Genomic DNA, 13,778 nt, shown 5'->3' on the forward strand with positions numbered 1-13,778 from the left:
TTTTAGTGCGAAAAGACTTGATTATTATGAAATGGCAACAGTAGTCTGTTAATCAGTATTAGGTGCATGACTACTTAAAACCAAACCATTTGAGTAAACATTTTGAGAGCCCATATTGATGTTTTGATACTGAAATTCAGCAGTTTTATGCGCTTTTATAAAACAGTGCCTAAAATAGAACAAATTTTCATATTTCTCAATTTATTCAAATGATTATTTCAACTATTATTTATGATTCACTCTACCATCGTCAGGATTTTTCCAGGATTCCGCTTTTTAAGCTGCACCAAATGCTGAAACGGTAGCTTCAGTGTCAGATCATGTCTGAACTGCATATCTTCGTGTTTGATTTTAGAACTGAAGTGGAAGTTCCTCACCAGGTGGATCATGATCAACTTCATTCCGAAGATGGCGTAACGCCAACCTGAAATCGATTCAGTTTTTCAGAGTTCACTTTCGCAATTTATAGTTCGTAAACTCACCCAAGCAATTCTTGCTGCCGGCACTGTACGGAAGAAACGCCGCCGGATGTCTGTCCTTGATTCGTTCTTCGGTGAAATTTTCTGGATCGAACTTCTCCGCGTCGGGACCCCAAATATCCGGCCGCTTGTGCATCGCGTAGAGGCTCATGATGAAAATGTTACCCGGGGGAACCTTAACCCCGTCGATTTCGATCTCAGCGGTATTCTCCCGGGCCACATAAGGCACAACCGTGCAGTGTCGCTGAACTTCGTTGATGAACATGTCCAGGTAGGTGAGCTTCTTGATGTTTTCCGGCGTGTAGTCTGCGATGTTGCCGGGGAAAACTTCGGCTAGCTCGGCATGCAGTCGTTCCTGGATATCCGGGTAGAACGACAGGAAGAGACAGGCGTGGGCTGTAGCTAGGCTGGTGGTGTCGGTGGCCCCTGTGATAACCGCGTAGACATTGTCTCTGATCTGAATGTCGTTGAATTGTCTGCCATCGTGGCTGACCCCAAGCAGTTGATCGACCAAGATTTTGGGTTTATTGTATTCCTCCTCGGTATCAACATCGGTGTTCTTGCTGTGGTCCAGAAGGAATTTCTTTCTTTCAATCAGTAGCTAGAAATGTGTTTAGGGATTTATGAGCAATTCTCGCTGAAACCAGACCGCCATCGGCACCCATTCACTGATCGATAGTTTTCGATAAAACTTAAGGGTGATCCTTTCTGTTTTCTCAAATTGGTGGACCCCTCGTACGCCAGCTAGCTGAACAGTTTGCGAAAAAGCCCATTTTTCGATAAATCTTGGGTATTTCTTTACGGGATATGTCTCATGTTTCGCTTGGAACACATAGCAAACTTAGTGGCATCGTATAGAGAAAGGATATAGCTTTCATTTAAACTCGAAAAAATTTGAGAAGCCTTAAGTTTTATCGAGAACTAGCGATCAGTGACATTAAATTGGAATTCTAACGATGGGTGCCGATGGCGGCCTGGTTTCAGCGAGAATTGCTCTATAAGGCTAAGATTATGAAATTGAGAATTTAAGATTCAAGAAGAATTAAGAATGAAAAATGAAGAATGAAGAATGAAGAATGAAGAATGAAGAATGAAGAATGAAGAATGAAGAATGAAGAATGAAGAATGAAGAATGAAGAATGAAGAATGAAGAATGAAGAATGAAGAATGAAGAAGAATGAAGAATGAAGAATGAAGAATGAAGAATGAAGAATGAAGAATGAAGAATGAAGAATGAAGAATGAAGAATGAAGAATGAAGAATGAAGAATGAAGAATGAAGAATGAAGAATGAAGAATGAAGAATGAAGAATGAAGAATGAAGAATGAAGAATGAAGAATGAAGAATGAAGAATGAAGAATGAAGAATGAAGAATGAAATGAAGAATGAAGAATGAAGAATGAAGAATGAAGAATGAAGAATGAAGAATGAAGAATGAAGAATGAAGAATGAAGAATGAAGAATGAAGAATGAAGAATGAAGAATGAAGAATGAAGAATGAAGAATGAAGAATGAAGAATGAAGAATGAAGAATGAAGAATGAAGAATGAAGAATGAAGAATGAAGAATGAAGAATGAAGAATGAAGAATGAAGAATGAAGAATGAAGAATGAAGAATGAAGAATGAAGAATGAAGAATGAAGAATGAAGAATGAAGAATGAAGAATGAAGAATGAAGAATGAAGAATGAAGAATGAAGAATGAAGAATGAAGAATGAAGAATGAAGAATGAAGAATGAAGAATGAAGAATGAAGAATGAAGAATGAAGAATGAAGAATGAAGAATGAAGAATGAAGAATGAAGAATGAAGAATGAAGAATGAAGAATGAAGAATGAAGAATGAAAAATTAAGAATGAAGAATGAAGAATAAAGAATGAAAAATAAAGAACGACGATTGAAGAGAAGATTGCACATTGGTCCCAAAGCCATATCTAGGAAGACAAAAATGATTGCGCATAGACCGTCAATTTTAGATAGGGAGTCGATGCCGGTTATGGACCCTGTGCGTATTATGGACCTCCTATAGAAAAACATATAATTAACACTCAAAGCAACTTTATTCCTATTAAAATCCACCGGGGGAACTTCGATTACATTGTTAGTCAGCAGTTTCAGGCAAAAAATTTGGTTTGAGACGCATAAATACAGATATTTGAACAGGTTTGTAAATGAAACCACACAAGAGGGTCCATAATACGCATTTCCAGGTGGGTCCATAATAGGCTCGTCGGCAGCGAGCCGGATTACATGGGAATCAAATGGAGGGTCCATAATACGCAACGTCAAATTTGTAAACAATCCTATTATGGACCCCGGGAGGGTCCATAATAGGCATTCGGACAACAGTTTTTCAAATGCATATTTCGCTGGAAAAATCGAATGATTTTGTATGTTTCATAGACGTACTATGAAGTAAAGACATTGAATTTGTTGTTAGACTCCACAAAACGTATATGCGTCTGAGATATCATTGCGGAAAAGCGTCTAGAATGAATTTCAGCTACTAAGGGGTCCATTACTAGCATTGAAACCCTATATGGTGTCTTCGGCAAAGTTTCTCCATATTTTTCAGACATATTTTTCAGTGATGTGAAATTAGGGCGGACATGGTTTACGAGATCAGCACATAAACTTTGTTGCTGACGCACTTAGGACTACACAATGTTTTACAATATTTTAGAACAACCGATTTGGAGCAACTTTGCCGAAGAACCCAAATTTCTATCTCTTATGGTTCGCGAGTTATGACTTTTTTAACAAAAAAGTAAGGGTGGTACTGAAAAATCAGTTTTTTTCTTGATAACTTTTTATACGATAATTTCTCGCAAAAACTTTGTTCCGAGCGCTTTTTTAGAACTTTTGATTGCGCAACGGAAATTTTCTTCGAAAAAAATGTTATTTTCAAATACCGATATCTCCGAAAGGCTCAAACGGATTTTCAATCTTTTGTCGCCATTAGAAAGATTATATCTTTCTCTGTTTATGGTGAAAAAACTGAGGACGTTTATTGTTTGAAAATATTGACAAAATATTGAAAATAATGTGTTTTTAGACAAAAATTGTCCACAACTTGAAAAATAATCGAGATAGCCCTTTGGTGCCTTCAGCAAAAATGTAAAAATTCGAAGTTCTGAAAGTGTTTCATACGAAGTATTCATACAAAATCAACGCTTTAAGGTATATTCACCATAAACCGAATTTTATATGCTAAAGAAAGCGAAAAAAGAGATAGTTGTTAGAACAACCGAAATAACTGTATGTGAAGTCATTTAATATTTAATACACATGAATTGATGTATTGGGGCCTGCCTTAGCCGAGTGGTTAGAACCCGCAGCTACAAAGCAAAGCCATGCTGAAGGTGTCTGGGTTCGAATCCCGGTCGGTCCAGAATCTTTTCGTAATGGAAATTTTCTTGACTTCCCTGGGTATAGAATATCATCGTACCTGCCAAACGATATACGAATGCGAAAATGGCAACTTTGGCAAATATAACTCTCAGTTAATAACTGTGGAAGTGCTCATAAGAACACTATGCTGAGAATCAGGCTCTGTCCCAGTGCGGACGTTAATGCCAAGAAGAAGAAGAAGAAGAAGAAGTATTGATCATATTAAGGGAAATCTAAGGCAGCATCCATTAATTACGTAACGCTGAAATTGGAAATTTTTGACCCCCTCCCCCCCCCCCTCCGTAACGCTTTTTGTATGAAAAATGTCAAATTTTTGTATGAGCCGTAACGCTTGAGCCTACTCCCCCCCTCCCCCTAGAGCGTTACGTAATTTGTGGATGCCGCCTAAGGAGTTGAAAGAATGAAAATTATTTGCTGATGCAGTTTTCAAGTGATCAAGGCCCACCTTCTGGCTTGTTATCTTAGACAGATCTTCTTTTTTCTGGTGTAACGTCCCCACTGGGACAAAGCCTGCTTTTCAGCTTAGTGTTTTTATGAGCACTTCCACAGTTGTTAACTGAGAGCTTACTACGCCAATGACCATTTTTGCATTTGTATATCGTGTGGCAGGTACGAAGATACTCTATGCCCTGGGAAGTGGAGAAAATTTCCATTACGAAAAGATTCTGGACCGACCGGGATTCGAACCCACGACCCTCAGCTTGGTCATGCTGAAAAGCTGCGCGTTTACCGCTACGGCTATCTGGGCCCCTTAGACAGATATTTGAGATTTATATCTGGCTCTTGTTCAAGATTCATGCATTCTTTAACCCTTTGGGGCCTGATTTTTTCCAAAAACTATTATACAGTTTTTTGAACGCCTTTCAATAGTTTTGGTGCTCAAAATGCTAAACATAACAAGAAATGATGACAAATATTTTTTTGGGAGGTGCTAGGTCTTTCAAACTGCTCTTGAGTTCATAACTTGAAGTCTATGCTTGTAATAACAACCTTGTTCATCATACAAGGTGATGAACTGTAATCTACCGTATATTCTGAACCTTCTGAGTGTTCAGCAAATATTATCAGATCATTTCGAATGTTCTAGATCACTGTTTCTCAACCTTGGTAACGGCGAAAAAACGGCTCGCTATGAGGTGTTCGTTTCAGCGTGCTTTTTACATGGTCGGGGGTCCGCGGACCCCCTGTTGAGAAACGTGGTTCTAGATTATCTAACTTGTCGGGATGTTCAGTACATAAGATCTACAACGCGATGAGAGTCAGGATTTAGTGATAGGGTTTTGTTCTTCTTCGTCGTAAGCGCTACTATTCGTCGTATCAAACTTTAAATGTTCCACTACGGCGGATATTCAAACTTACCTGCAACATAGATTCATTATCCAAGTGTAATTTTGTGAAAGCTATTATGGCTTGTACACTTGTACGCCAAAAATGCAATAAAACTACTATATTGCGGTAAATAACTTCAGTTCAATTATCCCCTTTGCACTTTTTCACCGAAATCGCATGGACGAACACGATTTGAGAGAAATGCTTAGCGATGCAAGTTTCTTCCCGCCTCCGTGGGTGACTTACTTTGCCGGGCACTTATTTTCACTATGGAAAACCTTCGTACTTCTTCACTGAAGGATTTCATTCCAATCACACGCCGTAAAACTTCAATAAATCACCAAATTTTACGAAATTTTCTCAACAGCCACGTATAATTGAGAATGTAAACAAAGTTCAATCCGTCGTACTGAGAAAAAAAAGCTTGTGCGCATCAATGTGTGCGCGACGCTCGATGTAAAAATAAGCTTTCTTTGCTTGTGTTGTTTTCGCTGTACTGTGAGCAAATGCCATAATTGTACGGTCCGAAGGAATTGTATTCATATGTTTGGGCTGAATTTTGATAACGAACAATGAATTTTAAAGGAAATTAGTATATTCCATCATGCTGAAGGAATGGAGGAAGATGCCAGTAGATCTATATATTCTAGTAAAACATTTTATTAAAGCGTTGATATGTTGTGTTTTAACCATTCAATACACACAGTGAGCCGTAAGTTGTGAGACGAATCTAGAAACTGATTGCGACGGAGTTGAAAACGATACGACGGACTGAGAATACGGTAAGATGCATTTTCTTTGCATTATTTCTAAAAAGAGGTCAAAATTTATCAAAATGTTATTGTACAATGCTAAAGCCGTTTTGAGAAAGAATTGTTTGGCATCGGTTTGTGTCAGCATCATTCACTGCAATACTGGGAAAATTGCAGTTCTCAATGATCAATGCTTAATACGATGGATACTAGCACATCGCCCTAATAAATTAATAACCACGAAACGAAGCACTTACGAAACATGGTGTATTCGACAAAGTTTCCAGTCATAATTAGCGACATCTATTGGGAAGCATCCATAAATTATGTGACGTAAAAATATACTATTCTCAACCCCCCTGCTTTTCACCTTTTGTTTGAGAACAATTTGTGAAAACGTCAGTAGAGTCTAAATGCGTAAACGAGTAGAAACACGTTTTGAATATATGTGTTTGTCGACGAATCTTCTTCTTTTTTCTTGGCATATCGTTCCCACTGGGAGGAAGCTGGCTTCTCAGCTTAGTGTTAGTTTAGCACTTCCACATTTATTACCTGAGATCTTTCTCAGCTAATGACCTTTTTGCATGGATATATCGTGTGGCAGGCATGCGCCCATACTCTGTGCCCAAGGAAGTCAAGACTCTTTCCTTTACGAAAAGATCCGGTAATCGTCATACAAATCTCGAGCTATACTTCTTTTTTGCAATCGTGCAACACGACTATCCGTGTAGAGGCGTCACTACTGTACTGTCACAGACAAACAGACGTAACACTCTTGAGAAGCTCATGGTACATCCGACCGGGAATCGAACCCGGAACCCTCAGCATGGTCATGATGAATACCCGCGTCTTTAGAGCTTCGGCTATGGGGGCCCTATATAACCTGGTAGATTATATAACTCTATTTAGCGAAAAAAAAAAAACACTACCACAAGGGCAGATTTGAAGTTCTGAGCTCCAGAATAGTTTGGAAAAGCTTTTGAGATTCTCAGAGGTCAATAGATTCCGTTTGAATTGAAAATATTATTATTTGCAGCGTTGCCAGATCTACGGAAATTTCCGTAGATCTACGGAATTGAGCACTTTCTACGGATCCGTAAGATAATTCTACGGAAAATGTATATTTTCTACAGAAAGCTACGGAAATTCTCATTATTCTACGGTAATTTACGGATTTTTCCAACGGAAATCTACGGAATTGCAATGCCGGGGATCTGTCCCCCCGCTTATCACTTTTCGTCTACGGAATGATTTTCAAAGAAATCTGGCATCGCTGATTATTTCTAGCGAAAGCAACTACTGCTGTAAATTTCGATAATTGAGCTTCGGGATAGTCTGAACGTCGTAGAATATCCCAGGACATGAAAAGGCATGTGAAGCAGCGTTTTTCTTGACATAATAGGTACCGTAAACCGGGGGCAAATTGATCACTGGGGCGAATTTGATCAGTTCGGTGCCAAAAAACACTTCCTCCCAAGGATGCTGTAGGTTTCATTGGCGTCACAGACGTTCCATGTTTTCTAGTTTATATATGTCTAATGATGATTTTGAACTATTTCATTTTTATTAGGGTCAGTTTTGCATGGAAATATTCACACTTTTTGGAGGTGTAATCAATCCAGTTGGAAATGTCCGTGCTAAACAATCCACTAGTGCTATGCCTACATATCAACTTTGAGTGTTTAAAATGTTGTGTAAGCTTAAGTATGAACTACTGAACTCATTTTTGATATCATGCAGCATAGCAAGTATAGTTTTTTGCTCATAAAACCGTTTATTCTCAAATAATGTGTTTATTTCAAGGGAAATTGCCTACATTTAGGCGTATTAGGCATATTTTCAAAGTTTAATTTTGCAATAAAATTATCAAACACTCGAGTTGTAAGAATTTTGACATCATTTTCAGATTCAGGAGACCCTAATTTAGTAGATAGGGAAATTTTTTATTCTTGAGCCGGCTTTGTTGTATGGTGATCAATTTCGCCCCACCGTGTCATTTTATTTTTTTGATATTAAAACTATTTTTATGGTATGTTAAATATTATTTTATGAAAAGTCGATTACATAAATTGATAAAGTTCAATGGACTACTGATTTTGTCAAAATTCATTTGACAATATTTGAATTCCGAACGATAACACAACCAAAAGTTGTAAAATACTGATCAATTTGCCCCCGGATTACGGTATGTATTACCAAGTACGAACATCAATAGTATTTACAAAAGGCATTTTAAGCTATTTTTATACTAATTATTCTATTTGTCAGACTTCTGCATGTTCAGGATGTTCTAGGTTGCCAAGTAGGACATTAAGGCATACACCTAAAATTTTTCCCTGACAGGGAAATATATTTGCACGGACTTTTCCGAAGACAGTAAATTTTATTCATTGGTTCTTTTTATACAGCCATTTTCCGACTGCGGCCATAAATGACCGTGCCGGCCCCAAAGGGAAAACTTTGATCATTTTAGCGAGAAAAGTTACTGGAACAAGGGAAGACCTGAAGTTCTGAACTCCAGGGTAAATTGGAGGGCCTTGAATATCACCAACGTTCCTTGAAATAGCCAATTGGTCTGTGAGAAGGTTCAGTGAACATGGTAGATTATATAACTTCACTCAGTTTAGAAGGATATATTACTGGAAAAATAGTAGACCTGAAGTTCTGAAGTCCTGGGGAAATTTTGAAGGTTCTGCAATACCTCAATCGTTCCTTGAAACAGCATATTGATCCATGAGAAGGTTCAGTAACATAGTAGATTATATAACTTCACTCAGTTAAAAAGAAAAATTACTGGAACAAGGGAAGACCTGTAGTTCTGAACTCCAGGGTAATTTGGAGGGCCTGGAATACTCCAAACGTTCCTTGAAAAATCTTTTTGATTCGTGAGAAAGCTCAGTGAACATTAAATAACTTCATCGTTTAGTAAGAAAAATTACTAGAACAATTGTAGATCTGAATTTCTGAACTCCGGGGTAATCTGGGTGGCTCGGAATACCCCAAACGTTCCTTAAAACAGCTAATTGATCCGTGAGAAAATTCAGTGAACATGTTAGATTTAATAACTTCACTCAGTTTAGCGAGATAAATTACTTGAACAAGTGCAAACCTGAAGTTCTGAACTCCAGGGTAATTTGGAAGGCCTGGAATATCCCAAACGTTCCTTGAAAGAGCTTATTGATTCATGAGATGGTTTAGTGAGCATGTTAGATTATATAACTTCACTCAGTTTAGTGAGATAAATTACTGAAACAAATGTAAACCTGAATACCACAAACGTTTCTTGAAGTAGCCTTTTGATCCGTGACAAGGTTCAGTAAACATTGTAGATTATATAACTTCACTCAGTTTAGCGAGAATAACTACTGGAACAAGTGTAGACCTGAAGTTCTGAAATCCAGGGTAATTTGGAGGGCCTGGAATATCCCAAACGTTCCTTGAAATAGCTCTTGAGATTCTCAGAGGTTGGTAGATTCTATTTGAATTTGTAATGTTATTGTTTTTAACCCAAACAATTACTGTTACGGTTGTAGATTTCAAAGAGTGTGCTTCAGGACAGTTTGGACGTCCTAGAACATCCCAGGACATAGCAAAGCAAGTGAAATAGTGTTTTCGTTAAAAGAGTAATTCTGTATTATCTAGCCTGAAAATCATTTATGTTCACAAACAGCATTTCACGCTTCGTATGTACTTGTAGTTCAATTTTCCAAACTTCAGGATGTTCTAGGTTGTCAATTAGGTCATAAAGGCATATACTTCATATTTTTCTCTGATAAAAGAGTATATTTGGGCAACTTTGCCGAAGACAGTATATACAATTGTTCATTGGTTCTTTTTTTACAGCCTTTTTTGTACTGCGGTCATATATGACCGCGCCGGCCCCAAAGGGTTAAGGTGAAGATGAATCGAAGCCAAACTTCAAATTTTCAAGAGCACGGATCTGGAGAACCAAACATCCGTTTAAGCTGAAAAATCGATTGGTCACTAGCTGGTGATGACCAATCGATTAGGTTTTCAGCTCAAACGGGTGTTTGGTTCTCCAGATCCGTGCTCTTGAAAATTTGAAATTTGGCTTCGATTCATCTTCACCTTAACAGGAGATTGCTGCCCTGACTAATTCGTTGTGGCAGATTTATTGGATTTAAATGAATTGAATGGGATAAGTTGGATGCCCAGATCGAATATTTGCAGATACTTCTATATTTCTATGAGAGGATATCACGGCAAGTAAGGTTTTGGTAATTTGAAGGAATTCTTCAAAGTATAAGTTTTGTTATCATTTAAGGTTGATAATACGATAAACTGGGCCGGTATTGAACGCAAGACCTTCTGCTTAGTAAGCCGAAGCGGTTGCTATTTATAACCGACTACGGCATAGGTTAGCTGGACAAACTTTATAACGCGTGAAATAACAAGACTTCGTTTATGGATTAATGTTCCATGGATCACTGTTAAAACTGCTTCAGCAATTAACTTTCCCTAACTCCTAAGATTTCGCTTACTGTGATCGATCTTATATCAATACATATATATTCAATTTTAAATGACTTTAGATGCAGTTATTGCGGTTGTTCCAGCAAATATCTCTTTCGCTTTCTTTACTATATAAAATTCGGTTTATGGTGAATATACCTTAAAGCGTTGATTTTTTATGAATACTTTGTATAAAACACTTTCAGAACTTCCAATTTTGCACATTTTTGCTGAAGGCACCAAAGAGCTATCTCGAATATTTTTCAAGTTATGAACAATTTTCGTTTAAGAACAAATTATTTTCAAAATTTTGTCAATCTTTTCAAACAAAATACATCCTCACAGTTTTTTCACCACAAATAGATAAAGATATAATATTTCTAAAGGCGACAAAAGATTGAAAATCCGTTTGCGCCTTTCGGAGATAGGGTAAGTGTACCAGTTATGGACATAGTGGTTCCCTATTTCGCTATACGTAATTACTTCACCGTCTTCAAATTTTGAAAATTTTTGAGTGTTGTAGTACTTAGATTTAAGATATTACTTGATGCTAAAACATCCAAAAAGATTTAAAATGTGAAAGTTATCAAAATTTCACATATGGCCAAATAGGGAACCACTATGGCCATAACTGGTACACTTTCCCTATCGGCATTTGAAAACAACCATTTTTGCGAAGAAAATTTCTGATAAATCTGTAACCATAAGAGATAGAACAGTAGTTTGTTCGGCAAAAAGTTACGCAATCAAAAGTTCTAAAAGTGCTCGGAACAAATATTTTGCGAGAAATTATCGTATAAAAAGTTATCAAGAAAAAACTTATTTTTCAGTACCACACTAACATTTTTGTTAAAAAAAATTCGTAACTCGCGAACCATAAGAGATAGAAATTTGAGTTCTTCGGCAAAGTTGCTCCAAATCGGTTGTTCTAAAAGATTGTAGAACATTGTGTAGTCCTAAATGCGTCAGCAAAAAAGTTTATGTGCTGATCTCGCAAACCATGTGGGCCACCCTAATTTTACATCACTGAAAAAATGTCTGAAAAATATGGAGAAACTTTGCCGAAGACACCATATATCTAAAATTTACGGTTTAGACGCAATCATTTTTGTCTTCCTAGATATGGCTTTGGGACGATTGGGATTGACGATTGGCAGTTGACGGTTCCAGATTGAACAATGCCGTTTGAAGATTGTAATTGAAGATTGATGATTGACAATTTAAGATTGAAGATTAGAAATTAAAAATTAAAGGTTAAATATTCAAGAATGAAGAATGGAAGTTGTAGATTATGGATTGACGATTGAAGATTAAAATCTGATTGTTGAAGATTGAAGAATAAAAGTTACAAATTCAGAATTGACGAGATAAACTTGAAAACCAAAGATTATAAATTGAATATTTATGATGGAAGATTTATGATTAAAGAATGAAGATTAACGATTTAAAATTGAAGATTTAAGGTTGAAGATAACTTAACCAACCTTTGTGAAGAAATCACAGATTATTCGTCGACCCTCCATCAGTTCTTTGTAGTGATGTGTCATCTGGTAAATTAAATCTGAATAGAAAGGAACTGTAACCATTCTTCTTGACGCACCATTGAAAGCTCTGCAACCGATAGAAAAAATCTCAATTTTTTAACATCACTCTAAGAAAACATCCCAAACACTCACAAATCCAGTCCACGTTTGAACTCCTCCTTGCCATCGCCCTGCTGGAGTACATCCCCGCCGAGAGTCGTTCCGGCGGCCATCTCCAGGGCACAAACCGCCGTGTACTTCTGGATGTTGACCGTTTCCCCATCGGCACATTCGAGCAAACTTTTCGTCATCTTCTCGCAACACTTGACAAAGTACGGAACGAACCCATGCACAATCCTCTGGTTGAAAGTGGAATTCAACCGCTTGCGGTTATCCTTCCACACTGGCACTGAAAACGAGAATGAAACTCAGTAGTTTGTACACTATCGAACACGTGTCCCTTCACTACAACATACACTTGGCCGTGAAGATTCCCTGCGTAAATCCAGCAAACCGGTACAGGAACGGCCGCTCCAAGCAGTCCGGACTCGACAGGATCTGGTGCACGATATCCGGATGACTGGTAATCAGGAACATTTTCGGCCCAGCCCACGCCGTCAGAATCCGATCGCACTCGCTAAACACTCGTTTGATCTCCTGGAACCGTTGGACGTCGTTCTTCCACAACATAATCAGTGCATTGCCCACAATGGCATATCGCGGTCGAACCGAGGGCCATTTGTCCGCGAACTTGAACTGCCATCGGTAGGTCCAATACCAGAGGGTGCCTAGAGTGGCAATCGTTCCGAAGAACACTAGCAAGTACATTGCGACGCGATCGAAGGTTTTTTCAAAAAGTTCAGGAGATTCTACCGTTTCGGTTCAAGTTCCACTATAGACTGAAAGGAATCTCTACAATGGTTTGTGGTTTTGTTTTCAAATGAGGGGTCCCAGTTCGAAGACAGTGTAGTTCGAGAACAGTCGGAACCATCCCCACCCATTGAACCATAGTCAAAATGATAATAGGTGGCCCAGAAACGGTAGCCCAATCACTTCATACCACATGATACTCAATGAATTACGCATCTACCTGCGGAGATTTCCTCAAGAAGCCGTTACGAGTTGTAAGAGTTAATGCTAATGCAATGGATCTCCCATATATGTAACTGACCTAGCACAATGTGTTTGATGTTCGAAAGATCGATGAATGATGAATTTTCAATTTCTAGTCCGTGGAAGAACAATGATTGAACTGGTAATGATGAGTAATGATGATGTTGCATTCGTACCAATTAGACAGCCCGGTGATGATTATGCTGGCGGTTGTGATTATTACATTGAGCTTATGGTATGATGATTCGTTCATATTTGTTTCTAAAGATGTTTGATTATTGACAAAGACTTCATGCTTTGGAATTTAGGAATTATATATAGGGGAGCTTACGTTTTGTTTGTTCTCTTTGTCATGGGAGGTTTTTGTCGGCCAAATATTCTGAAATTCAACAGGAAGATACGCTTATAAGCTAAAAGTATTGATGCAAATTCAACCAAAAGTTCGGAGTACCGATGGGATCACCGCTTACACACGAACATATCGCACCGATTTTCTTCAAAAGATACGTGGACGATTGACTCTGAGGTATGCGACGCAAGACATCGATAGAGTTGTTGAAGTTTTCAACGGCTATCATCCTTAACTTCAATTTACAGTGGAAATCGAATAAAATGACCGCTTGAAATTTTTAGACACAATTGTAAAAAGGATCGAAGAAGGACTAACATTAGATTGGACTCGTAAAGACATAAATGAAA

At 38.0% G+C, this 13,778-nt stretch overlaps 1 protein-coding gene across 1 annotated transcript; it reads right to left on the bottom strand.

Annotated features, from left to right (window-relative positions):
* Positions 1-236: 236 nt before the first annotated feature.
* Positions 237-13,148, bottom strand: LOC5566915 (probable cytochrome P450 313a4). The gene is made up of 5 exons (XM_001651278.2): positions 12,443-13,148; positions 12,120-12,375; positions 11,928-12,054; positions 483-1,080; positions 237-424 (listed from the first exon to the last, which is right to left on the bottom strand). Exons 1-5 carry the CDS (start codon positions 12,792-12,794, stop codon positions 237-239), a joined length of 1,521 nt encoding a protein of 506 aa, XP_001651328.1. The 5' UTR covers positions 12,795-13,148.
* Between the last annotated feature and the right edge of the window lie 630 nt (positions 13,149-13,778).

This window comes from Aedes aegypti, chromosome 2, assembly GCF_002204515.2.
Source record: "Aedes aegypti strain LVP_AGWG chromosome 2, AaegL5.0 Primary Assembly, whole genome shotgun sequence".
In the NCBI taxonomy this organism is placed as follows: Eukaryota; Metazoa; Arthropoda; class Insecta; order Diptera; family Culicidae; genus Aedes; species Aedes aegypti.